This window comes from Pipra filicauda, unplaced genomic scaffold (assembly GCF_003945595.2).
Source record: "Pipra filicauda isolate LSUMZ 115617 unplaced genomic scaffold, ASM394559v2 scaffold50_size3627746_pilon, whole genome shotgun sequence".
Classification (NCBI taxonomy): domain Eukaryota; kingdom Metazoa; phylum Chordata; class Aves; order Passeriformes; family Pipridae; genus Pipra; species Pipra filicauda.
The window spans coordinates 2498939-2523681 of record NW_024104654.1 but is presented as its reverse complement, the minus strand read 5'-3'; the positions used below and the strand labels follow the sequence as shown (position 1 = coordinate 2523681).

At 42.9% G+C, this 24743-nt stretch overlaps 1 protein-coding gene across 2 annotated transcripts in view; it reads right to left on the bottom strand.

Moving 5' to 3' along the window:
- FLT1 (fms related receptor tyrosine kinase 1) overlaps positions 1–24743 on the bottom strand; it is a 111317-nt gene that overhangs the window by 11117 nt on the left and 75457 nt on the right. Inside the window, exons 15-24 of one of the 2 annotated variants that reach the window (XM_027727193.2) lie at positions 23089–23220; positions 16784–16890; positions 13438–13576; positions 8729–8833; positions 6110–6223; positions 5263–5351; positions 3291–3450; positions 2780–2877; positions 2125–2247; positions 908–1019 (exon numbers count right to left, since the gene is read on the bottom strand). In XM_027727193.2, the coding sequence (XP_027582994.1) occupies positions 908–1019; positions 2125–2247; positions 2780–2877; positions 3291–3450; positions 5263–5351; positions 6110–6223; positions 8729–8833; positions 13438–13576; positions 16784–16890; positions 23089–23220 (1179 nt within the window). Of the gene's footprint in view, positions 1–907; positions 1020–2124; positions 2248–2779; positions 2878–3290; positions 3451–5108; positions 5157–5262; positions 5352–6109; positions 6224–8728; positions 8834–13437; positions 13577–16783; positions 16891–23088; positions 23221–24743 lie in introns of those variants that run through there. The other variant, XM_039386867.1, reaches the window with a different exon arrangement.

The following is a 24743-nucleotide window of genomic DNA, read 5'->3' as shown; positions in this document are numbered from 1 at the left end:
TTGCCTCTTTTGTCAGCCTCTGTGTTAAACTCAATTAAGATTCTTCTATTCTGATGGTCATTGTTGTTCCCCCTCAGTGTACATCTTGTATCCTGCCTTTTCTACATGAAAGAAAGGGGGGAAAAAGCTTCACAGGGTTTTAATTTCAGATTGCATGCTCCAGTTCATCCTGCGGCATCTGTGCAGATGCTTTTCACCTGCTGTATCCAGTAGCCTGGGTGAGTGGCATGCTGGATCCCTCCTGGACTGGGGGGACCTCCTGGTCTTGGGATGGAAATGGAGGTGACAGAATTGGATACATGCAAATATCTCTCTGTGTTTGGCTCCCTTGCTCCCACAAGAGAAATAAGGAACCTTTGAGAGAGCACCCAGCTCATGGTACTCAGTGTCTTGAATGCTCTTTGTGGCATGGGAGGTGATGCCTTGGGCCTGGGCAACTGAAGACTCACGCTCACAGCTCTGTGTTATCCCATAGAGTTCCACATTCAAAAAAAATGCTTTAAAAATTGCCTTATTTTTCTGGTTTGTGGCATCAGTCAAACAAAGCACTGCAACTGCTCTGGCTGTGCTGCCCTGCAAACTCTATCAAGGGTTTCAACAGAGAAAAGAGGGAAGCTTAGGTTTTGCTCATGGCAGAAGTAAGTGGAAAAGTTCTCAGACAGCTGTGCTATCCATTAAGTCTTTCAGCGTGGCAAGTGAGCTTTCAGTGTGCCTTACAAGCACCAAAACTTCTAGTCCACAGGGTCATGATACTCCCTCTGCCTCTATCTGCACACCTCACCACCGACTGATTTAAGTCTTTCTTTATTAAACACCTGTCAAAAGATCATTGAAGACAATGGATGTTTTTCCCCAAGCCTCAGTCCCCATTGCTGACTCCAGCTCCCAATGTGCAGAGTTAACATACCCAAGGAAAATATCTCCCACAGCAAGACCCCATAGGACCACACGTCACTTTTTGTATTGTAGATTTTATCAAATATGGATTCAGGAGCCATCCACTTGAGAGGAAGTCGAGCCTGGAGTAAAAGGGACAAACCTGACTATTATTTTCAAAGCCTAAAAGAATATAATCATAGATGAATCAACTCTATATTGTTATGTAAATAATTACCATTCAACAAGAACCTGTGGGATTTCCTTGCAGGTAGTCAGGATAAACCCACACTCATTCAGACACTTTCTTAACAAATTGTTGGAGTAAAAGGCTGTTTTTAAAATACGTGTGGCACAAAACACCAGACACTGGAAACCTGTGACCAGGCCTTTTCTTTACAGGGATGTTGGGATACGAAGGAGCAGAGGTCTCTTGCCTGTGTCATAGAGACAGGGGAGAAAACCCTGCATTTAAGCATAATCATTCTGTGATAGAGTTGGAGATATTCTGAGGGAAATTCTCAGAGCCTGAATTGCAGGAGTACATCAGCAACCCTCGGAGTCCGCTCAGCACAGCCTGTTAGGGTTTCCTGAGCAGTACCCAAGTTATGTGAACAACACTTCCCAGCTAATATGCAATGCTGTAAATCTCAAAAGCTATTTGTGGATGTGGGAATAGCTGGCAGCTGGATGAGACCTCCAGAAAGAAACTGCGTGACACTCCCACACCAAATTCCCATGCCCATGCCAAATTCCCATGGCACCAGTGGGTGCAGGTGCAGTTTGCTGACCCAGCCTTCACGTCAGGCCTGGCAAGGTGCTTCCTTCCTGCTCTCTCCAGCAGGAGCAAAACAACCACCGAGCAGGTGCTAGAGGCAGCAAGTCCTGCTCAGCTCCTAGAAGCACCATTGAGCAGCTTCTTGGGAGCACCGGGGGGCACACACCTTCTTTTGGAGGGACTGGTTTCCTTGAAAGAAGTTTACTGAGTAAGGGGGTTATGCTGAGCCAGCCAAGGAACACGTCTAAAAAGGAAAGTATTAATGGGACAGAGCTGTGAAGCAGTTAGCATGTCTAAGCCTTATGCCTGAGGATAGAAATGCTTTCCAGATCCTCAACACATCTGGATAGCTCATCTTTGCTTTTGAGCTCTCAAGTTCAGGAAATGTGAATGTCTACAGAACATTTTGGTGGACAGTTTGAAATGATATGTTATAAACACTCGGGCAAATAAAAAGCATCTTGACTTACATCTCCTTTTCTCACATAATCAGGATTCTTATAAATATCTCTTGCGAGGCCAAAATCACAGATCTTCACGACATTGTTCTCAGATAAAAGGATGTTTCTGGCTGCCAGGTCACGATGAATGCACTATAATAAAGCAGTTTCACAATCAAGCTGCATTTCCTTATTCTTGCCCACAAATTTCCTGTCTCCCATATCCTTAAAAAAATTATTATTATTATTATTGAGATCAATTTACTTTTTTTTTACAGAAGTTGACTGTAGTTTACATGAAGTTACTGTAAACAGTGGTAATTCTTTAAAAAAAATAAATTCTTAAGTCCAGAAGGAGATACATTTTTAAGCCCCTTGACATTTGCAAGGAAAGCGCTGAATCATTTGGAGCTCCCCATCTAATATATGTTGAAATTAAGGAAAAACCTACCACACCCAAAAGATCTTTCCCAAATGAATGAGCTTGACCCACTGCCTTCAGTCATGATCCTGTGTTTATGGACTATGGAGACTTGGATAAACACACCATTATATTTATAACACCAAGAGGAAAATGGCTCTTCCTTTGGGAGCTTTCCCAAGGAAGGTGTCACTAAAATGTAGACATGATTTCCCCTCTGAATCCCATCCTTCTGCAGGGAAAAATCCTCAGCACAAAACTCACCTTCCTGGAGGAGAGGAACTCCATGCCTCTGGCCACCTGAAAGCTGTAAGAGATGAGGTCCTCCATAGTGAGGGGCAACTTGTACAGATCATCAACATCTGCAGAGGTAGAAAGCGGGGTTTGTTACAAATATCACTCACGGTTATTTTCCTCCTTTCTTACAGACCCCATTACTCCCATAAATTCAGTTTTCACAGAGTGGTATTTGAAGGTCAACCCACTGTAATTGGAAACAAAAATAGTTCTTGCTTTACACCCCGTGCTTTGGACACTGCTGTGTTTTCCCCAAAGATAAGGAGCAGTCAGAAGAAACAATCACACATTTTCCTGTCAGATTTAGTAACCCTGGAAATAATCTTTTTTTAAATCTTCTATCCTCTGGACATGACCCTCTGAGTGTCTCCCACGGATGTTTATTAGGGTGATAAATGAGGAAAAAAATTTCAGGGATGCACAGTATGTTGTAAAAATATCACAACCCATGTAGGGACAGGAAGGAATTAATACCTACCCTCCTCGTCCTCCTCCACATCTCTCAGACTTTTATCTTCCTGGAACCCAGAGCTTGCAAAGCTCTCGCTGCTGGTGACACTGGCCAACCTTTGTTTTTTGCTTTCCACTGGCTCAATATCCTTTTTCTCTTTCATTGGCTCTCCCTGCAGAGAGTAGTCCTTCAAACAAACAGAGGAGAAGAGGTGCTACATCAGAGTGAAGGAGGGGGTGGGAAAGGAACCGAGTCAGACTGCTGTCGCCTTTCTGCCAGGGTGGTGGTCTGTGGAGTCTGTGGGCACGTCTCCCATGGGCGGGGGTGTCTAGTGCCACTGGCAGCCAGGGTCTGGTGACAGGGCTGTGCTCCACCAAGGCTGCCATCCCCAGAGGGCAGAAACATGGCGGCTTGGGAGCACCAGTACATGATTTTGGGGTAACCAGGGCTGTGGGCTATCTCTGATGTGGTAAGGATTTGCAGGGTGTATGGATGGACATTTCTGCTGGGCTGTGGCTCATCTCAGCTTGAAATGAATCATCCGGAAGAGCCCATTTCTCTCCACCAGACAGAGAAGGAGCACAAATGGATGAACTGGGAAGGATGTGCCCACAGTGCAGGTCCCAGCCCTCTCAACATCAGCAATTTGTCCCAGGCTGCTTAAGGCATCTGCCTCTATGTCCACGTACAGTGCTTGGTGTGGGGCTGTAAACCTTTCCAATGAGGAGCAAGAGCACTTGGTGCTTGAAATACAGGTACTGCTGGAAGTGACTCCCTCTCTTCAATGCCTTTATCCAATACTTTCATCTGATGGTCAAGGATGTGATGGTTTAATGGGACACATGCAACACTGTTTGGAAAATGCCTTCTTACAACTACCTGTAGAGCAGCCAAGCTGCCTGGCCATACTCTTGCCCATCTTACCTTTTGACTTGTCCTGTGACCATCTCTCTTCCCTATACGTGCTGGTGCAGAGTCAAACTTCCCCCTCCTTCCTTCCTGGGCAACCTTCCCAAGGGTGCTGGAGCACTGCGCCTGGGAACACTACTCACCAGGTGAGTGACTCCACTCAGGATGGACCCTGCACAGCCCTAGTCCCTGCGGAGCATCCTACTTCAACAACCCCATTAGGAGGACGTGGCTGCTCTGTCTATTGCAGAGTCCAGCATGGACAGCCGTGGGAATAGAGACTCAGAAAAAGCCTTTTGGAGGCAGATGTCATCTGATTGTGCCCTCCCACAAAGCCCTTGCAAAAAATAACCCTGAGATGCTGCTGAACTTTTGGCACAGATGAGCAGAGGTTTTGAGGCCTGCTGTTCAGCATCCAGGCTCCTAAATCCCATTTCATAGCCCTGGATCCTTTGGAGGATTCTGCTGGAAGTGCACAAGCATACAGTTGGCACATTTGGGTTTAGGTTTGTAATAAGAAACATGCCATAAATTTGATTCAGAGGACTGTGGGATATGGGGACAAGACTCTAATCTCTTTTCCTCTTGATAGCCCTTTTCCTTACACAATAATAAGATTACTTGTCAATCTCTAAATATTAGAGTGTCTTGGGACATGAGATTTAATTGGCATTATCTCGGTTTTGCTCCCAGCAGTGCTGAAATCAGAGGGCAAAAACACTTCCTTTGGTTTTGCCGACACCAGCCTCTGAAGTGATCCCAAGCTCACCAGGAATGGGTTCAGCAGCAGCAGAGCAAGAGGACATGGGTACACTTTGGATAGGATTCACCTCCCCTCACTGTAGATGGCTCCAGCCACATTACTCACAGCAGTCTCCATGCACAGGCAGGAACAGAGAGAGATGAGTCCTTTCTTGGCACAACACATCCCACAACAAATATTAATATAGGTCAGGTGAACTTCACCCAAAAGTAATTTCTCTCCTATGGTAAAAGAGAGTCTAAGGAGACTAGGTCAGAAGCTGACATCTACGCTACCAATACTTATGTCAGGTAAGATGAACCCTACCAGGAGCATCTGCCTCCTCACCTTGTTAGGGCTGAAAAAATTCCTCTTGCTCTTCAGATAGTTTGATAAATTCCCGTACTTACAGTATTCAACAATCACCATCAGAGGCCCTGGTCAAAAACAAAAAAAGCATTCTGAGCAGCGTAAAGCAACACAAGGCAGCATCAGTTCTGAGAAGGATAGTCTTTCATGCCTGTAACTATAACTTGAGTCCAAAATAACTGGCAACATGTCCTAATGAAGTCAAAGGCTGCTTGAAGGACATTGGACATGTTATCAAAACAATACTGTTTCTGGAAATTAGGACAGGGCCTAATTTTTGAAAGCTGGGTCATGAATCTAAATCCTGAGAGACCCTCTGTTTCTTCTTCAGTCAGTTCAAACTGGAGTCTCGCAGCCCACACACACTTGTTGAACTAAAATAGGTGACATATATAAAACAAACAATCGCTCATACTGGCCTTTTGATTTTCTAGTGTAATACCATGGAGAATTTTGCAACAGCTGCCTTGTGATTTGTTGTTCAGATCCAGCAGCTGATATCTCTTGTTCCCAGCCTTTCCAGATCATGTTTAACTTGAGCTTGAGCAGTGAAATGAGTGAGATAAAGGACAGCAAGTGGCATAGTCCTATATTCACACTTCACATGCCAATACTAAAAGAGAGTTTAAATAGAGGAAAAGTTTAAGGGCTTCATTAAATGACTAAAAGTCTCTTTTTATCTTCCTCTTTTTGTTTCACCAACTATAGGATGAGCTTAAATATTACAAGTTAATAACTTGATCTCTGGATGAAAAACAACATGGCCAACTAACTGTTATTGGGAGGTAATCCAAACCCATTTTCAGAGCAGCGCAGATGTTTTTACCTCCATTTTTTGTGCAAGCTCCCAGCAAATTCACAATGTTGAGATGATGGCCAATGTGGATTAGGATTTTCAGCTCTGTCATCAGTGCTTTGTACTCACTTGCTGTGGCTCCTTCTGTAAATACAAAATAAAAGTCAATGTGAAATGACAAAGAACTGCTGAGCTTTACCACTTCTCATTACTTTCCATTGAAATAATCTCCATTACTGGATGTACTTCTTGAGTTGATTTTCCTTCTCTATTCCCCCTGCTCAGCATCCTCTCAGTTGCAACTAAATAAGAAGAGTCAGACACTCAACTTTCTCCCAGTAGACTCTGTTATATTTAGAACCGAGAGAATTTTTTATCGCATGAATAGTTTTGATGTTTCACCCCAAAAATTTGAAAGAACAAATAAAAAAGGATTTCAAGATTATTACTAACTCTATCTAGAGGAGGTTTCATTTGACTTGACTTCATCTATCTAAGTTTTATATACTAGCCTGAACTAAATATCTTAAGGAGTCAGTGGAAAGAGCAAAGTATTTCCAGAGGCTGTTGCAGACATCAAGTTTAGCCATCTGTATAGGGAAAAGATTAACTACCCGGTGGTAGTGATTGTCCGGTTCTGTCTGTTATATAGGAAGCCTGGAGATAGACAGAGAAGTAAATTTTAATTGGTTTTGAAGTGATATGACTGCATCTCATCCTACCAGTCATGACCAATACTAATAATAATACTAATAAAATGAGAAATCCCTCAAATAAACCCAAAACATTCAATGTAGTGTTGAGTGCAACTTTTCATTCCCTCTGAGCACATTTTTCCCTGCAGAATTTAATTTTGTAAAGAAAGCAAGGAAAAAAGCGTATTGCTTTGTGTAGATCCAAAAGGAGTTTTTCAGTTTAGTGACACCAAGAGCAAGAAGAACAGTGCTAGGGAAAAAACTCTGGAGCTAAGTCTTAAAGGGTTTGGTTCAACATCTGAATGGAAACAATTTTTCTTGGTGTCCCACACAAAACTTGTCATCTACCTAGTGACCCACTATTTGCTTCTATAGGTGATGACACTTTCCCTCCACTACTGCCTTGATGGTGCTGACTTGGCACAAGAAGCCTGCTGATGGACACCAAGAAATGTTGAGCCTGGCAGACCACTCTGCCAGCACATATGTCTGCAAAACAGCTCAGTTAACCCAGGGTCAGACGATGACCCAGGTGACAGGCTGAAACCAGTGAACACTGAAACCAGTGACAGAGATGGCTATTGGCCCACTGCTGCAGGAGATTTGGACAGGGACCAAAGATTTATTTTCCTCACATTTTCCAGCCATTCTTGCTGAAGGGTAGTTGTTCTTTTGACACTGACTACCAGAGTATTTCTGTGCTTCTGGAGTAAGAGAGAGGAGAAGCGTATGCAACCCTCTCAGTTGCAAATTCTGTCCTTGGGAATGATCCTGTATAGCATGTACCACCCCCTGAGAAAGCATTGGACATTACATTGCAGACAAGCTTGTTGAGGACAAAATCAAGAGCGCGCACCCTACATGCTGTACAGATGCCAGACTGTAGGTCTGAAAGTATCGCACACGGCCTTCCAAGGGCTGGGACTGACACATACAGATCTCCGGTAAATGATAAGTAGCATCTGTGAAGCTAGGAGCCACTGGCTAAGGTGGATGTATTCAAACTATACCTGAACAGATTCAACAGAGAGCATCAAGGATCCAAGCCTGACTGGCAGAATAGGGGATGTGTCCTGGCAGAGAGCAATACCAAAAAGGATTGAGGGATTACGACAGACAAGTAATGCACAATAAGCTCCCAGGGTAATGCAAAAAAGCCTGCTGTGATCTTTCTATATATATACAAGGGAAAGCTAAATACTTATGAAAGGATGCCACTAGGACTCTGGGTTAGGGAGTTGAACCACAGCTGCTGCAGGCTATGACTGAATATCATACTGCTTGCTAATTTCCCAAGTGCCCTCTTCAAATCAATGAGGGGTTTTTGTCCTTTCTGCTCCAATGAGAAAGGTGGCAGTGAATAGCTGAGTATGAACAGTGCTGGCAAATCCATTGCACAGCCTGGGTGTCAGCATCCTAAACACCATGCGACGAACCTGCAAAGGGTTCAGAGAGGACACACCTGCACGACACCACCAAGATTTAAACTGCTGAATATATTTAGCTTAATAAAAGGGCCTCCATGATAAAAAATCATTATATAATCTGATGGAGAAGGTTAGAGTGAGAAGCAAAAGTCAGAGAGATGCAAATTAGACATAAGGCATCTGTTTTTAACAGTAAGATGATTATTCATTGGAACTAATGACCAGGGAAAATATAAAAGCTTCTGTGTAGGTGTCTTCACATCAAGGTGGATGCCTTATCCTTCAGCTAGATTTCCTTTACAGCAATAGGTATAGGGTCAGTCTAGCATAATGGTACAAATTTTTATTGTGAATGCAATTTTTATTTCATAGTTCTGCCATTTTAATTGTGGTGGACTTGAAGCTTAACTTGTACACATTTTCAAGGCTTCCAAGAATTATTGTGATAGGCTCTTGCTTTCAACAGAATCATATAAAAAATTAAACACTGTATCATTTTTTTTCAATGCAGCATTACAGCAAGATACCTTTTAGCATTTTCACGGCAACTATTCTGCATGTTGGTGATTTCCGAATTCCAAAAGCAGATGCTTGTACCACCTTTCCAAAAGCTCCGTGTCCAAGAGACTTTCCTGCAAAGAAAACAAAGCTGAGAGGTGCATTCTGGTAAAAAAAGAAATCGTCAACAAATGGCTTCATGAATGAATCCCACGCGGATACTTGCAAACAGAGAAAAAGGGTTGCTGTCAGTTCTAAATTAAATCAGTACTGCCTTTTATATGTGTATCATATATCTAAACTGTAATTCTCAGTATGTCTGTCAATAGAAGAAAATAGCATATGTTATCAAAGCAATGTAAACATGAAGTGGAATATGCTAAGCCAAAAAACCCCAGAAATTTATGTCCACCCTAGATATGCAAGTGTTGTATTTTTTGCAGCAAGTAAAAACCATGAAGAACTTAATCTACGTGACTGAAAAGCGTCAACAGACTGAACCTTGTTTTGTGAAGGGCTTAGTATTTGACAGAGAAATACAGATGAATCAGTGTGTGTCTAAAAATCTACCGTCACCTTTTTCAGTTACTGCCTGTAGATTCTTCATTCAGCAGATGTATAGGGAAAGCATCATTAAGACTAAAGTCTCAGTTTTCTTAGTGAATTAATGCTCTTAGTCCTTAATGTTTTGGCTGTTCATGGTTTCTACAAGATGAACTTGCAGTTTCAAGTCCTATAAAACCCATCATACCTTTGTTTAATCCATAGCTTTAATCTATTTCCATCACTGTTGAATCACTTCCCACATCGAGATAACCCACTTAGTCACCACTTGGAAAACATACCAGCTCGTAAAGCTACACAAAGCTGCTAACCTTTTATAAAGGAGAATGAGCACTGGAAACAGCACTTCCTTCTCTAAACAGCAGCGGGATTTAATGGGAAACTGTAATAACACTTGTCTTTGTTGCTCTGCTATTGTTTGTACAGTGCTCAATGGTAGTGCAGAATAGGGCTGCTTTAACTTTTCAGGGTGTAGCTCAAAACTCCACAGTTTAGTATGTAGATTGTGGCTATGGTTGTTCTTGCAAAAGTTCCTTTTGTTGTCACAAAAAGTAGCTACAAAATTATTGAACAGAGCAATTAAACAGGGGAATATTAAGTTGCCCAAGCATCTGAGTAGTCAACTTCTCACAGCCTTCAAGCAGCTACACTGGATATATTTGGGGTAATGCTCAGGTATGAAATGTTGCAGTATTTAGATCCAGACCAATGAAGCGAAATGCTCTACTTAAGTTTTCCACACTTGATTTGGATTTAATGGGCCACTCAGAACTCATTAAAGTGAACATATCCCTCAGTCAAGGAGTTTTGGATCAGGAAGTTTCCATTTCAGTCCCATTTTAGCAAGGTCCTTCAAGGATGTGAGTTGCTGGACTGGGGCATCAGCAAAAAGTACTTGCAGACACCAAACTCCATGTCTGTAGGAAGACATAGGTTCAAAGGTGTGTTCCTTTCTCAGGTTGTTTGCCACAGTTTGAGTGATCTGGGTTTTCCCCATATGTGGCTTCATATTTTCCATTCTGCTACACAGGACAGTTCTCATGTGAAGGAGAGCGGAAAGCTCTGTGCTCAGTGCCAGCGCTGTGGGCTTGCATTGCACAGGAGGGAGTGGAGCTCAGGAAGCCATCCACCATCAGTGTGTTTGACATTGCACTGCAGCCATGAGGCAAAACTCCCTGGGGGTCCTGCATCACAACATCAGCAGTGTGTGACCTCTCATAGATTAGGAAGGTCAAGCCCAAGAGTGAGGTGGGAAGTGCACAATAGCTCACCTAATGCTTGTGCTGGACTGCAACGTTATCACCAACCACAGTGTCAATGATTTATAGCACCAACATTTTTTCCCCTAATGAAAAGATGGCATTTTGCTCTCAGTGAAGGTAATCTATACTGAATGTTAATTACCCTGACTTCAGTGATGCCCGTATGAAATTTCCTATAATGTCTGTACCTCTTTCAGATGAAGGGGGAGTACTGTTATATAAGCATTGCATCACAGCCCTGGGCTGCATGTACGTGTGTTGGAGGAACACACAGCAGAGGAGATGTGGGCTGAAAGGAGAAACTTATTTGTGAAAGTTATAATAAATATGTGTCCTGGAGGACAAGTAGGTGGGAAAGAAAAACATGATGCTGAAAGGGGTTGCATTTCTAAGTAAAAATATTTTTTAAAAACCATAGAAGCACATTTTGTGTTTGTGAGACACTAATCCTCAGAGACTGCCAAGGTTACTCAAAGACTGAGCCAACTGTCATGTAAGCAGGACTTGCACTGAGCTAATCTAGCATACAACACACACACAACTTCTCCAAATCTGGTTCTCATTCACTGTCAGCATTCTTTATTTGTTTATACCAGTTTTTCCACTTTTAACTCATTCTCTGGTCATCATTCCTCATCTCTGGACTCTGAACACCAACCCTGCAAGACATGGGGTTTTCCTCGGTGTTTACATTCCATTTCTGCTTGTTTCTTTCCCAGTGGTCACATTGTCTGCACATCAGACTCTTGGTCCATTGTTGTAAGAAAACTGTCTAAAGATTGAAGACACTCCAGCACAAGGTTTCAGCATTCCCAGAATTGTGTATGACAATAATAAATTGCGAGCAATATATTTCAGCTGTACTTATCCACATCTGGTCAGCTTGTGTCTTCTGGCAGGCAAATTAAGTGTGATCCTAATTATATGCATGTGTTAATCACCCTCTGTCCCTGATACCCAGAAGGCAGAAGGAATTTGTTACAGCTCCTAACTAAAATACAAGGATTTTCTAGATCTTGCTGCAGGACAAATGTAATGCGTGCCTGAAAGAACAAACAGCAGTATAACAACGAGGCTGAGCGTATAATTGATATTTTAATGTTGACCTTTTTGTTAAAATCTGTGTGGTTTCTAGAGGGAATCCTCAGCTTCAAAATATGGTCCCTACTCGCCTTTCCTCCTCATCAGCCCCACTCTAGGCTAAAAAAATAAGGAATGCTTATTTTAAGGAATTCACTGGGATAGGTGAGCTAGCTGTAGGTTTAAAGTTTCCAAGGATATTTATTCATTTATGCGTGGATTTATGTGTCACCACATTCCTACACTTTATGGTGCACTCACAAGAATGTTTATAAAACTGCAGCATGGAGGGAAAACAAGGAGATTGTGCTGGAGAGGAGGAAAGGGAGAAACAGGGAGGGGCACAGGATTAATTATGAGGACCCATTCCTGCACTGGCTTTTTTCCAAATGAATACGTAACCAGGTTACGAGGGAAGAAAATCATAGAATCATAGAATATCCTGAATTGAAAGGGACCCACAAAAAACATTCTTGTGGATGAACCTGGCCCTGCACAGGACTACCCCAAGAATCGCACAATGTGCATGACAGCATTGTTCAAATACCTCTTGAACTCTTTCAGGTTTGGTGCTGTGACCACTTCACTGAGGAGCCTGTTCCAGTGCCCAGCCACCCTCTGGGTGAAGAACCTTTTTCTAATACCCAACCTAAACCTCCCTTGACACAATTTCAGGCCATTCCCTCAGATTCTGTCACCGGTCACCACAGAGAAGAGATCAGTGCCTGCCCCTCCTCTTCCCCTCACGAGGAAGTTGTAGACTGCAATGAAGTCACCCCTCAATCTCCTCCAGGCTTAACAGATCAAGTGATCTCAGCCACTCCTCATACAGCTTCCCCTCTAGAGCCTTCACTATTAACACAGCGAATCACCAAAATTACGGTAAATGCCAAAGGTCAGATTCCTGGAGTCTAGAGAGAGAAGCATCCAAGTTGGCAGTCTGTTTTGGAATCCTTTGGTTGCCTTGTTTTTGTCATGTTTTAAGTAAATCAGTCTGCAAAATACAGAATGCAGCATTCTTGTCTGTATTCTCCTTCTATGGCCAGGTGGCCAACTCAGTGGATGAGGGAAAGACTGTGGGTGTTGTCTACTTGGATCTTAGTAAAGTCTTTGTCACTGTCTCCCACAGCATTCTCCTGGAGAAACTGGCTTCCCATGGCATGAACAGGTAGACTATTCACTGGGTAAAAATCTGTCTGGATTGCTGGGGCCAGAGCATAGTGGTGAAAGGAGTCACATTTCAGCTGGTGGTCAGTCACTAGTGGTGTTCCCCATGGCTCGATACTGGGGCCAGCCCTGTTCAACATCTTTATCAATAATCTGGGCAAGGGGATCGAGTGCACCTTCAGTGACTAGAGGAAATGGCCTCAAGTTGTGCATGGGCAGGTTGGACATTAGGAAACATTTCTTCGCTAAAGGGGTGGTCAGGCATTGGAATAGACTGCCAAGGGAAGTGGTGGACTTATCATCCCTGGAGGTATTTAAAAGATGTGTAGATGTCACAATGAGGGACATGGTTTAGTGATTGATTTGGCAGTGCTGAGTTAATGATTGTACTTCATCTTAAAGGTCTTTTCCAACATAAAAGATTCTGTGATTCTATTTAATTCTCCTACCTGGAGATAAAATATATATGTGAAAAACCAGGTAGACACAGTCAGTCAGTCCTAAATGCTGAAGTTCATTCACAGACCGGTGGCCCTCAGTATGGAACAGATCACACCGAACCTGGCAGTATGTCGTGCTGCATGTCTAGAACACACCCAGCTCCTCTGGTTACAGATAATCTTACTCAATCACCGCAAACTCAACGTGAAGTATGCCAATATTACCTAGTTTAAGTCTTTCCCTTGCAATTTCCCACTTGCTGGCATCGTAAGGCAGACGTTCACATTGCTCATCTAAGGGAACTTCGTCAGGATCCATTATGATTGACAGGTAATGGTTGGTCTTCATTTCAGAGGAATAAGGCTAGAAAACAAATATTGCAAAATTAAATAGAGTATAAGGGTATCTGTCAGCATATTCTTGTTTAGAACAAGGGCTCCAAGTTCATTCTGTTCACAGGGTTGTGTGTTTCACAGCAAAATAGATGGTTTGGTTAAGCTGATTTGGTTATTCTACATATTGCAAGACTTTTTGTATAGAAGAAACTCCTTCCTCTAGCTTTCCTCCTATGTGACATACCACTTTTTCAATGAAATCCATGTGGATCTGTATTAACATATGGTGTTATGACACAGGGCCCTCTGCACATTCAGAAGAAATGTTTTCATCAAGTGACTAAACACTGCAGATAAAAATAACTTTTCTTCATGATTGTGCAAAGCAAGAAGTGGCCACATGCAACAGATGGTGTTCAACTGCCAGTGTTTATTTTTTCCATACAACCGGCAAAGATAGGTCATATGTGGTTAGAAGTTGTGCAAGACTAGTCATCAGGAGACTAGATATTATATACTTCAGAAACTGCTTACAAATTTTCTTCACAATTTTTTATTTCTTTGGTATCATTGCTGAAAAATTTATGCAAATTATTAGAGCTTGAAGGAATTTATAAACAGCCAGACTCAAAGACATAATTTAAAACATACCATTTCAAAAGAAATCGCCAGTGCAGTTTCTACTAAGCAAATGGATTATCCATTTCACATGAGAAATGTAAGAAAAGATGAATCTGATCTCAGAGTCTTCTGCAGTTCATCCATTTTGAAATATATTTTCCTTCAAAGAGCATCTAGATTGCCATTCTAATTCACTGGACTTTTCTTGACACAGGAGTACTTATATTTCGATAGAAAAGGTTTACCATAATTTGCTGCCTATTAGTTGGAATTTATTGGAAATCTCCTCAACTAAACTTCAACATGTTGCTTTTCCTAAACTTGTGGAAGTAGCACACAGGTGCAGGCACAAACATACAGATATATCCATATATTGGTTTTTTTTTTTAATTTGCTTTAATTGTCTTCTGTGACTTTCAGCTTTCTTCCTCTACAGATTGGAAAAATGTCCCTGATACCTGCATTTCCAGGCATTTTTGAGAAGGATATTACTAGCTGTGCATGCCTTGATTACAAGCACAACTGGACTAAAATGACAGTAACTAATAGCTGCTCGTTTAGTTGCTTTTCACCATACCAAAGAACTATAAAGTTAGTCCCAAGAAAGATTGTAGTGATGCTTGGAAAAACTGAAGAGGCATAAAGCTTGGATCCAAACCATCCACTAACACTGAGCAGGACATGGATAAGTGGGATATGGGTAGAAACAGAAACCTGTGTGATGCTCCAAAAAGGGTGTTTCTAGATAGAGATGTGTGTACCAGATTGCTCCTACCAGTCACATAGAAGAGCTTTTAAGTGGATTCATCTCAGAAAAAGCAATAGCAGAGTGGAAAAGTTCAGACAGCTTCCTGCAATTCTTCCTTCAGATGCACCAAATACCAAATTTTTGGCACAACTAGAGACTTGAAGTAACATTTTCAATGATGAGGAATTGTTGAGGATATTGTCTTTCTCTGTATGCATAACAGACAGGCTTCAAGAAAATGCTCTCAGAGAGGATGTATTTCTTTTCTGTTGCAGCAACATAATTTCTATATAAAGTTTAACTTAAAGCTAATTCCAGACATAAATCCTTGAGTGTAAGGGTTTATAAGAGAAAAACAGAGAAGACCATAAACATAGACCAACACTAGGTGGAAAGGCTCATCTGGAAAGGAGCCTTCATATGTCATCTAGTTAAAGTTCCTTGTTCTACAGCAATGATGATTATTTTTATTATCTTTTAACAATCTAAAAAGTTTTGGTCTCATAAAAAATTAATCTGCAACCCTTTGCTACATTTAAAACTCAAATTTTTCCAAGAGTTTGCAGTCATGTTACAAATTGCTTCATCATTACTGGTGAGCATTCAGTACTAGTCCCGCTTGCCTTGTAATTTTGCTTACAGCTATGAAGCTTCTCCACAGCTTCAGCTGATTTCTGCTTTTCTTTCTTCACAAACTCCCATGCGTCTCTCCTTACTGAAGTTTGTGGCAATAAGAATACAGGTAGAGTGACTCCTACCATGTCACCCTGGTTCAGAGGTCCATCAGGCTGCACCAACCTTTAGCAATCATCACGCAGCCACGTGGGATATGCTCCACTGTGGTGGCTGTGAGCTGATTCCTATGGTGTCATGCTGTGATACCTCTTGGGCTGGGAGTGTTCAGAGCCACAGTGGAGGAGTGGGGAGAGGGGGGCATGCAGCCATTTCTCATCTCATGTCTTGCAGTGCACCCTGTCGCCCCAATACTGCCGTTCCCTCAAACCCATCTTCTCCTGCAAGTTACCCTGAGATCTTTCTAAGCTACTGAGGAGTTGTATTTTCTGCTTATGAAAGCTGCTGCGGTTTAACCTGCCCACATCACACGAAGCAGGCATGATGCTGTCAGCAAAAAGGGCTTTAAGCCATCAGTCAGCCCTGGAAAAGAAGGAGGGTCAGATTCAGGGGCAGTTAACTTTATCACACTGATAGAGGATCATCTCTCTAGAGGCTGCACCATCAAAACTGCTTCAGTAAAATATCACTTCAGAAGTGATGTAATTATACCTGACACTGTGCAAACCAGACCCCAGCACTATCTATGAAGATCTGTCATTCCCACTCAGTCAGATCTTCAAAGACATTAAGATGCCAAACTCCCACAGCTCTTATAAGGGAATGGGAGGGATGCCTGTGGTGGGAGTCAGACACACAGATTCTTGTGACCCTCAGAGCCTTGTCCCCACCCAGACTTTGCTTCCTGGCTTACTCATACTCAGCCTTGCAAGTCACGGTTCCCCAGCAACCACAAGCAGCCTGGTGATTGCACCAGGAGCAAAGGTGAGTGGTATTACAGAATCAGAGAATATTTTGAGTTTGAAGGGACCCACTAGGATCATCAAAGTCCAACTCCTGGACTTGCACAGGACAACCCTAAGAGTCATACCATGAGCCTGAGAACATTGTCAAAATGCTTCTTGAACTCTGGCAGGCTTGGTGCTGTGAAAGTGGTGGTGCTGCAGTAAGTGAAATGGAATTTTTTTTTTGTTAAACTCAGAAATTCCATTGGCCTGGGAAAGATTTTCCAACATGAGCAAAGAGCTGTCAAGGAGAGGCAGGTGTCACCAGGAGATCCCAATCTGTTCTTACCCTCTTCAGCTTGCGAATGAAGAGAGTCAACAGGAGCCAAAACAGTGTCGCAGCCACACAGGTACAGGTCAGGGTTATCAGCTCCAGGTTTGACCTCTCTGACACGCCTGGGAAAATCAAGCAGCAAACATTTTAGAAAACGACCTGCAAAGCAAGGGCACTTTATGTTTTTTTTGCCATTAAAATAAAATACCAGGAAGGACCAGCTGCTTTTCAGTGGGGCATTAATCTCTGTTTGGACTGGATCACAGAGCCAAGAAAAAAGGTCTCCTGCAGTCTCAGGAGAGGACAGGGCTGCACAGAGGGGATGGCTCTGCTGGCCCTTTCCCAGGGGCAGTGCTGTGGTGTGAGAGCTGCTGATAATACAAGGAGAAACTCCAGGGAGGGCTTGTGCAGGCACCAGTGAATCCAAGTGTGACCCAGGGCATGCTGCAGTGCTGCTGCTTGGGGTTTGCTGTCCAGGACATGATGCCTTTCCTTGAGCACTGCTCAGAGAGCTCTTCCCTGCTGATGGCTGAGCCCTGCAGCCCACACCTCCTTCCCAGCTGTGCTGGAAACCCACCAGCCCTCAGCAAAACACTCACTGGGGCAAAGCTGGGGGTTCCTTTGGAGGCTCATGATGCTGCCAGCAGGAGTCCATGAGCTCTTCTTCCCATGGCCTGGATAGATCTTATCTGGCACCTGGAAGATCAGCTCATACAAAGCATGGCACAGGGGCCCATTCCCACAGGTCAGAAACCTAGGGCGTATGGCCCAGTGCTCCCTTCAACTCACTGGTTCCCCAGTGGTCTCTGTGCCCTCAGGTCTCCTGCTAGTCACACCAGCAACACAGGGCCAGGCTCCTTGAGGGGACACGAGGCCCTCTCCTTTCCCAACAGCACCCCACAGAACCCAACAGGCAGGAGAGCTCTCCAAACCAGGGAACAAATTAAGCACAGAAAGGGAAAAACAAAACCAACAATGACTGAAAACAGAGCAGTAAGAAAACATGAACATTAAAAATCTGGAGAGTATTAGAGCTCACTGACAGATCTTAAAAAAAGCCAAAATAAAACTCACTTCAGACTGCTATTTAGGGATGTGTAAAATAGTTTCAGAGCAGTCTGTTTTGTAAATTCTGTGATCAAGTCAAAATCCCACACTTCCCACAATATGTTTTCCATCTGATTGGTAGCAAATGCAAGAAGAACCCTCATATTCTGCCACTTATTTTGAAACACCCTCTAGACAGGGGAAATGAGAGGATGAGGAGAAGTAATTCTGAACATGATTTCACAGTAGTTTTGTCAACTGCTTTTGCATACTTTCAGAGCCCAGCAGCTTGGTGTTACTCCAGACACATGAAAAAGGGATGATTGATGTCTCACTGGTGGGTTTACGGGGTAATCCAGAGGGATGTGTTGCCTGGTTTTAGGCAAGGCTAGAGAGCTTTGTTCAGAGCGTATGAGCATATTGCCTAATTAGCATAATGTCTTCCCTCCCTAAAGGTGATAATCAGATTTGTATTCACGTCCCATATCTAAGAGTGCTCTGGTATGTCCATTCTGGAGCTGTGAGAATAAAGCTCATTGAGGAAAAATACAACTGCAACTACAAATGAAGATATAAAGTATCTATTCTCCAAGAGTGCTATTTTTTCACAAGTATTTGTGTAAGTACTTGATTTAGACATGGAACATAGTGATGGCATAAATAATACAGTCTAATGCAGCTTGCTTAGTCTCTGGCATCAGCATTTCCTTTTACATATGGATACCCTCCTCTTGCTTCTGAGCAGCACATGTGCAGATGTTGAATAATAATTTCTGACATTTATTCAGCAAAACCTGGAGGGGCTGAAGTTCATTTTTTGCCACTGCTCCATATGGCAGAACACAGAAAACAGAACACTTGAGGCATGATGGTGCTGCCAGTCCTGGGTGGAAGACAGCAACCCTCTAACCACTACAGTATGCTGCCCAGGAGATGCAAAGAGACACAAAGGTGCTGTATTTGAAATGTTCAAGCAAACATAGAAAACTAAAAAGCATTTCCCAAGACGAGGTTGGGCTGGGTTATCAAGCGCCAGATTCCTAGTCTTGCTAAAAGCCTTGAAGCTAGAGCTCTCATGTGGGTAGGAGAAGGTTTGATTTGAGGCAGAACAGACAGAAACACTCAGAAGATGTCTTAGGATTAGCAGAGTTTGGAGAGCCTATAGGTAGGACTAAATCCCCCTCTCTGCCTACCAGCCCAAGATTTCTGGCTTCCCCTTACACCTCCCTGCCAAATATTTACTCAACAGCCACCTCATCAGACAAAGACTTTCCCTTGTATGAAGCTCTGTCCCATCTGCCTGACACATTGCCACAAGCAGCAGCCCCCTTCCTGCCCCAGAGCCCCTCTAAAAGCCCTCCCACACTATATCATGTCTCTGTAGTGCTGCAGAGGGGTCAGGAGGGGCGAGTGAAGAAGTGCCACCAGCAGCACTTCCCTCTATCAGTAGTAACAGAAGCCACCAGAACTGTGCAAATATGCCAGGATGAGAGCCTGGATTAATGTGCCAATCCCTCCAGCTACAAGCTCAAGCCTTTGGCTGGCATGGACTTGCTCATTAGGATTTCAACTCTAAACACCTAAACATTAAGCTGTGGCTTAGGTATCAATTGGGGGAAAAATAATGCCTGGGGCAACAACACTACTCTGCTGCACCCAAAACATCTCTGACCCCTACCCTAATGGGACCTACCCTGTTTAATCTATGTGATCCCATGATCACAGCAGTGCAACAGTGGGATGGGTTCTCAGAGTTGCTGAGGAATTTCCATCCTTGGAGGTAGTCATAACCTAGCCAGATAAAGCAATCACTGACTGGATGTACTGTTGGTGATAACTCTAGTTTAAACTGAGATTGGACTAGAGAATGCCAGGACTCCTTTACACCCCACTTTGGTGGACTTCTGAGGTAACACGGGTCTAAGTGTTTGCCTTTACTCTTACAGACATAAGACATAAACCAGGCTGAACTTCACTTAATAGCTGCGGGAATTCCAGTTAAACTTCATGGAGAAGTTCCTGATGACTTCAGTGACCCAAAAGGCACAACAACTTTTTGATATACAAAGTCAGAGAGGTTAGGTAGGTAGGGAGGTAGGTAGGTAGGTAGATAGCTGAATGGATAGATAGATAGAGAAATAGATAGATAGATAGACAGATAGATAAATGATAGACAAAGTTATTATTAAAAACTTAATTAAATAAAAGTTATTTAAAAGGCAACACACCATTTTCATAGTGTCAGAATAGTCCAGTGAATACTTAATAAGTGTGACACTTTCCTTTTCACCAGCAAGGTTCACATTAAGTTATCAAACATCATCTTTAAGACAGGACACATTGCTGTATTCATTTGCTTGTTATACATTCATATTTCAGCAAGCATGAGTGTAAAGGATGCTCCTTCCTTTTTCAGCCCATCCACTTCAGGATGAAGCATCTCTGCAACTAGCTGTACCCCTGGCTCCTGCTGACAGGGAGTGTGAGGGCCGTCCTTAGGAGAAGCAGGGCAAGGCTTTCATGGCAAGTCCTCCACTCTGTAAGCAGGTGACCCCCAAAAGAAAGCTGCCCAAGAACCTGTGTCCCCCATGTGCTAAGCAGCATGTGTCCCCAGGCTTTTAGGTATACGGTGTCCTCCATCTGCTGGGTGCTCTGGCAGCCATTTACTGTTTCTGTTCTGTCCTTGCATATTTGCTGCCTCTTCGGTTCCTCAGCCAGGAGACCTTGCTCTGACATGCCCACAAACATGGCCCCTCTTCTACTCAGACAGCCCAGCAACTCCTGCTTCCAAACTAAACACAGGCTGTGATTATTTAAAGACAGTCCTTTGATTCCACCATCCATTCATCCACCTCGGATACAAAAATAACACATTGTTTTATCTGTGAGTATAAGAATTTTTTCAGAGGAAATAAAGAGAACAGACCGTTTCCTTCCTGACTCATTCACAACTCTTCCAATCTGCTAAACATGGCCATTGACATGAGGCACTGCTCCACTCTCTTTGATCTGCGGCCCCATGTTCTGAGAGCTGCTGGGATGGAGGGAAGGCTCTGGTGCTCACAGAGGCAGGCACAGGGCCTGTGTTTCTAAGAAACACAAAGAAAGTGGCAAAGCCTAGATCTTGCCTCTCCAGGCTCAGGGATAAGGTCAGAGGCTGGCATTCCCTGGGAGAGGGACAGGCACTCCAGACCAGTGTAGGAATGAGTGAAAAAACCTCCAGTGAATTCCCTTCTTGTAGTAGGAAAAGGGTGGAAAGGCATTTTCCTTGATCATAGTAGATAAGACAAACTGTCTTTCTTTTTAATGTCCAGTCTCAAAGCCATAAATTTTAGTACAGTAGTCTTCATCTCCTGCTCCCACAGGAGTCATACAAGGACATTGCCAGTGGTCCCTTAGGACATGTAACCAGAGAAGAAACTTTCTTGGCTGCTCTCTTTTCTCTCTTCTGGAGTAGGAGATATGATTTCCTAGATGCCATCTGACAGAATGCTTGTGGTTGCAATGATGTTAAAAATCAATACAATAATGAATGACATAGTCCAGGACTATCAATTAGTAGGATGCATTGGACAGCAAGTTACTCTTTTAGCTATTACAGCAGCCTTAAAATCCTTAGTGTCATCAAGGCACCTCGAGGGAGGTAATTCTGCCTTTTGACTCCACTCTCGTAAGACCCCATCTGGAGTGCTGCATCCAACTCTGGGGTGTCCAACATAAAATGATGTGGATCTGTTAGAGTCAGTCCAGAGGAGGCTACAAAGATGATCAGAGGGCTGAAGCACCTTTCCTATAAAGACAGGCTGAGAGAGCTGGGTTTGTTCATCCTGAAGAGGAGAAGGCTATGGGGAAACCTTATAGCACCTTCCAGTACTTAAAAGGGGGCTACAAGAGACCTGGAGAGGAACTTTTTCCCAGGGCATGGAGTGATAGGAGAAGGAAGAATGATTTAACACTGAAAGAGGGCAGGTTTAGATTAGGTATCAGGAATAAGTTCTTTACGGTGAGGGTGGTGAGGCACTGGCACAGGTTGTCCAGGGAAGTTGTAGTTGCCCCATCCTTGTCAGTGTTCAAGGCCAGATTGGATGGGTCTTTGAGCAATCTGGTCTAGTGGAAGGTGTCCCTGCCATGGAACTAGAGGTTATTTAAGGTTCCTTCAACCATTCTATGATTCTATAATTATTCATAAGGAGATAGGCATTTTTAACTCCTTTATTTCACCAGTTAGGCCAGCCCATGTAAATATACTTATCCCTGACATTTTAAAGCAAAAACATTATTGTATCATCACCATTAATTCAGACTGATAACACACTCATGGCAGAAAATCAGTACTGATTTAGTAGCTGTAATTGTCTTGAGCTGTAGGGTAGTATCCAAATACTAAGTAGTATTCAGATACATTAAGCCATTGTACGAGAACATCCACAAACACATAATCCCTGCCCAAGACACCTGATGATACTCAAATTTTCTTCTATAACAAGAAAGTAAATGCATTTAGGACTCTTTACTTAACACATGAGGTCAGTAGAATAGATTATGTCAAATTTAATTCATACATGGTACTGACTTATATGGAGGATGTCAATCTACTTCTCTTATCTCATAATTTATGAGCCAAAAGGGTATTTAATGAAATCAAAAGGTCACTGAATAAAATTTATTTTTATGCAGTGTAAAATGAATTGATAGAAGTCACTGCCACCAGCATGGGTTGAGATCGTCAGAAGGCAGAACAATGCTGGACTTTTAAATGAGTAGCAAACTATCTCAAGTAATGGTTACAGAAATAACTAGGTCATACCTACTTCTTTGTAGTAGCACCTTCGCGTTTGTAGCTATCGCTAGGGTAAAATCTTCTAGTCTTATTTGGCGGTTCACTTTACATTGAAAATAAACAAATGAGAATATCCCAGGCCACTAATTTCTATGGAATTAACCTGAAATGCAAAATTGTGTGGGTAGGAGAGAGTTTCTTACTGTTTTTTGTTTGTTTTGCTGATACTAAATTTACATTTATCACCTACCCTGACCTGATCTTTGTTGGGTTGAAGTAATTCTTCTTTTTAGGTCAGTGTAAACACACACTGAGTTAGCATTTCCTGCTAGGCTTCCTTTCCAACCTGGTATGCTTCCCTTGCTAGGACTTCCTTCAGATTGCTGCCTTCAGAGATCACCAGATGAGTCTCAGGTCATACCCCTGCCCTTCCAGCCTGAGTAAGAACATCACTCTGGAAAGCTTGCACTTCCCATTTAATGTCATGCTTTACCTTGTACTGTGACATATGCTGCACTCTCCACGGAGCCTTTTAAGTTGGTGGCTATACACTGGTAAAGTCCTTCATCCTCCTCTTTTACTCTTTCAATAAACAGCATTCGGCTTCCGGGCCCTAAAATTATTCCTGTGAAATGAAATATTTGCAATGAGAGGGAGCCAGGATATAAACAAAAACTGGCCCTTGTGTAATAATATCTGCTTCAAGTTCTTCTCAAAAGAAATATGAGCCACAGACTGCACAGCACAATGTTATCTGCAGGAAAGCCAAACGTACTTGGACGCTCTGTGAATATTTTGGAAATCACTGTTTGCAAAGCACTTGGGCGAGTGAAAAAGCTCAGGCCAAGGAAATGATCTTGGAAGCACTTGGTACTGTCTGTGTTGATTAGCACTGTGCCTAGGCTTTCATCCAGGTGAATCCTTCAGCGTGTCTCCAGCTTTTGCAAAATGGGTAGTCTGATTACTGCACTTACAGGCATGGGTTTGCCCCACCAGCAGTTCAAGCTTAGAGCGCTTCCAAAAGATATCTAGACTGCCCCTATGGGCAGCAGACTTGTCTCAAATCTCACTTGCCCATGTGGCGTGGAATGGTGGTCCCCTTCACAAAAGGACCCCAGATAGTGCATGGAGAGGTCCCATGAGGTGTACCCTAAAACACAGGAGTCACCTGAAGTTTCAACATCTTGTTTATTCCAGCTAGGTCAACCCAGAAGCCAGCCTGCGCAATACTCCAAGAAGCAAGGAAGAGGCAGGGAGCAGATTTGGCCTCAGGACTGCCTGCTGCTGAGGCACCCTATAGCCAGGAAATGTGCAGTCAAGTACACACTTGTGTTTGGCTCCATCATAACTACAGTCCAATCAAAATGTATTCCCACCATCTATTTTAGGTACCTAAGTAAAGTACTCTGACTTACCCTCTGGAAACATCTTCCTGGCTCCTAATTGTATGTGTTCTATTACACCCAAGTTAGACAGATAACATTCATTTTAGAGGACAGTGTTATTAATGCACATTACAACTATGTGGTCACCATAAAGCTGCATGGAATCTGACTCTAGATTAAGTTTAGTGCTTGGGCTGCAAGTCTGTACAGGCTTATAACTCACTTGGAGAAATCCTCAGACTTTTTTCCAATTGTCTTTATTCATGCTATAGTAATTTCCAATAATGCAGGACAGAACCATAACCACAAACTTTCTAAAACATTATTATAGAAGACTACACTTATAACTCAAGATCGTATGGACCAAACCTCTTTGAACATTTTTATTGAGCCCATAAGACTAGCTCAATGTGTGCTTTTGATCCAAAAGTGAATGAATTCCCAGGACAAAGGTTTTGCCTTTTCCTCCGTCATTCATCTCCATCTGAAATCTCCAAGGAACGCTTCCATGACTGTCGTGACAGCAGCTGAACATTTAGTCTTAGCTGATCTTTGAAGCCACATTCCAGTCACAGCAGTAAACATCTCCCAAAGTTTTCCTGTCACTAGAATATGCCACCTGGGAAACTGTTCCTTTCTGTTGCACGAGACCTGGATTCCTCTGCTGCCAGTAGACACGTTTCAGTTTTGGACATCCCAGATATGGATTTAGTGTTGTAGCTTGTGACTCAAGAACAGACTTTGAATGCCTTACCACAAACTC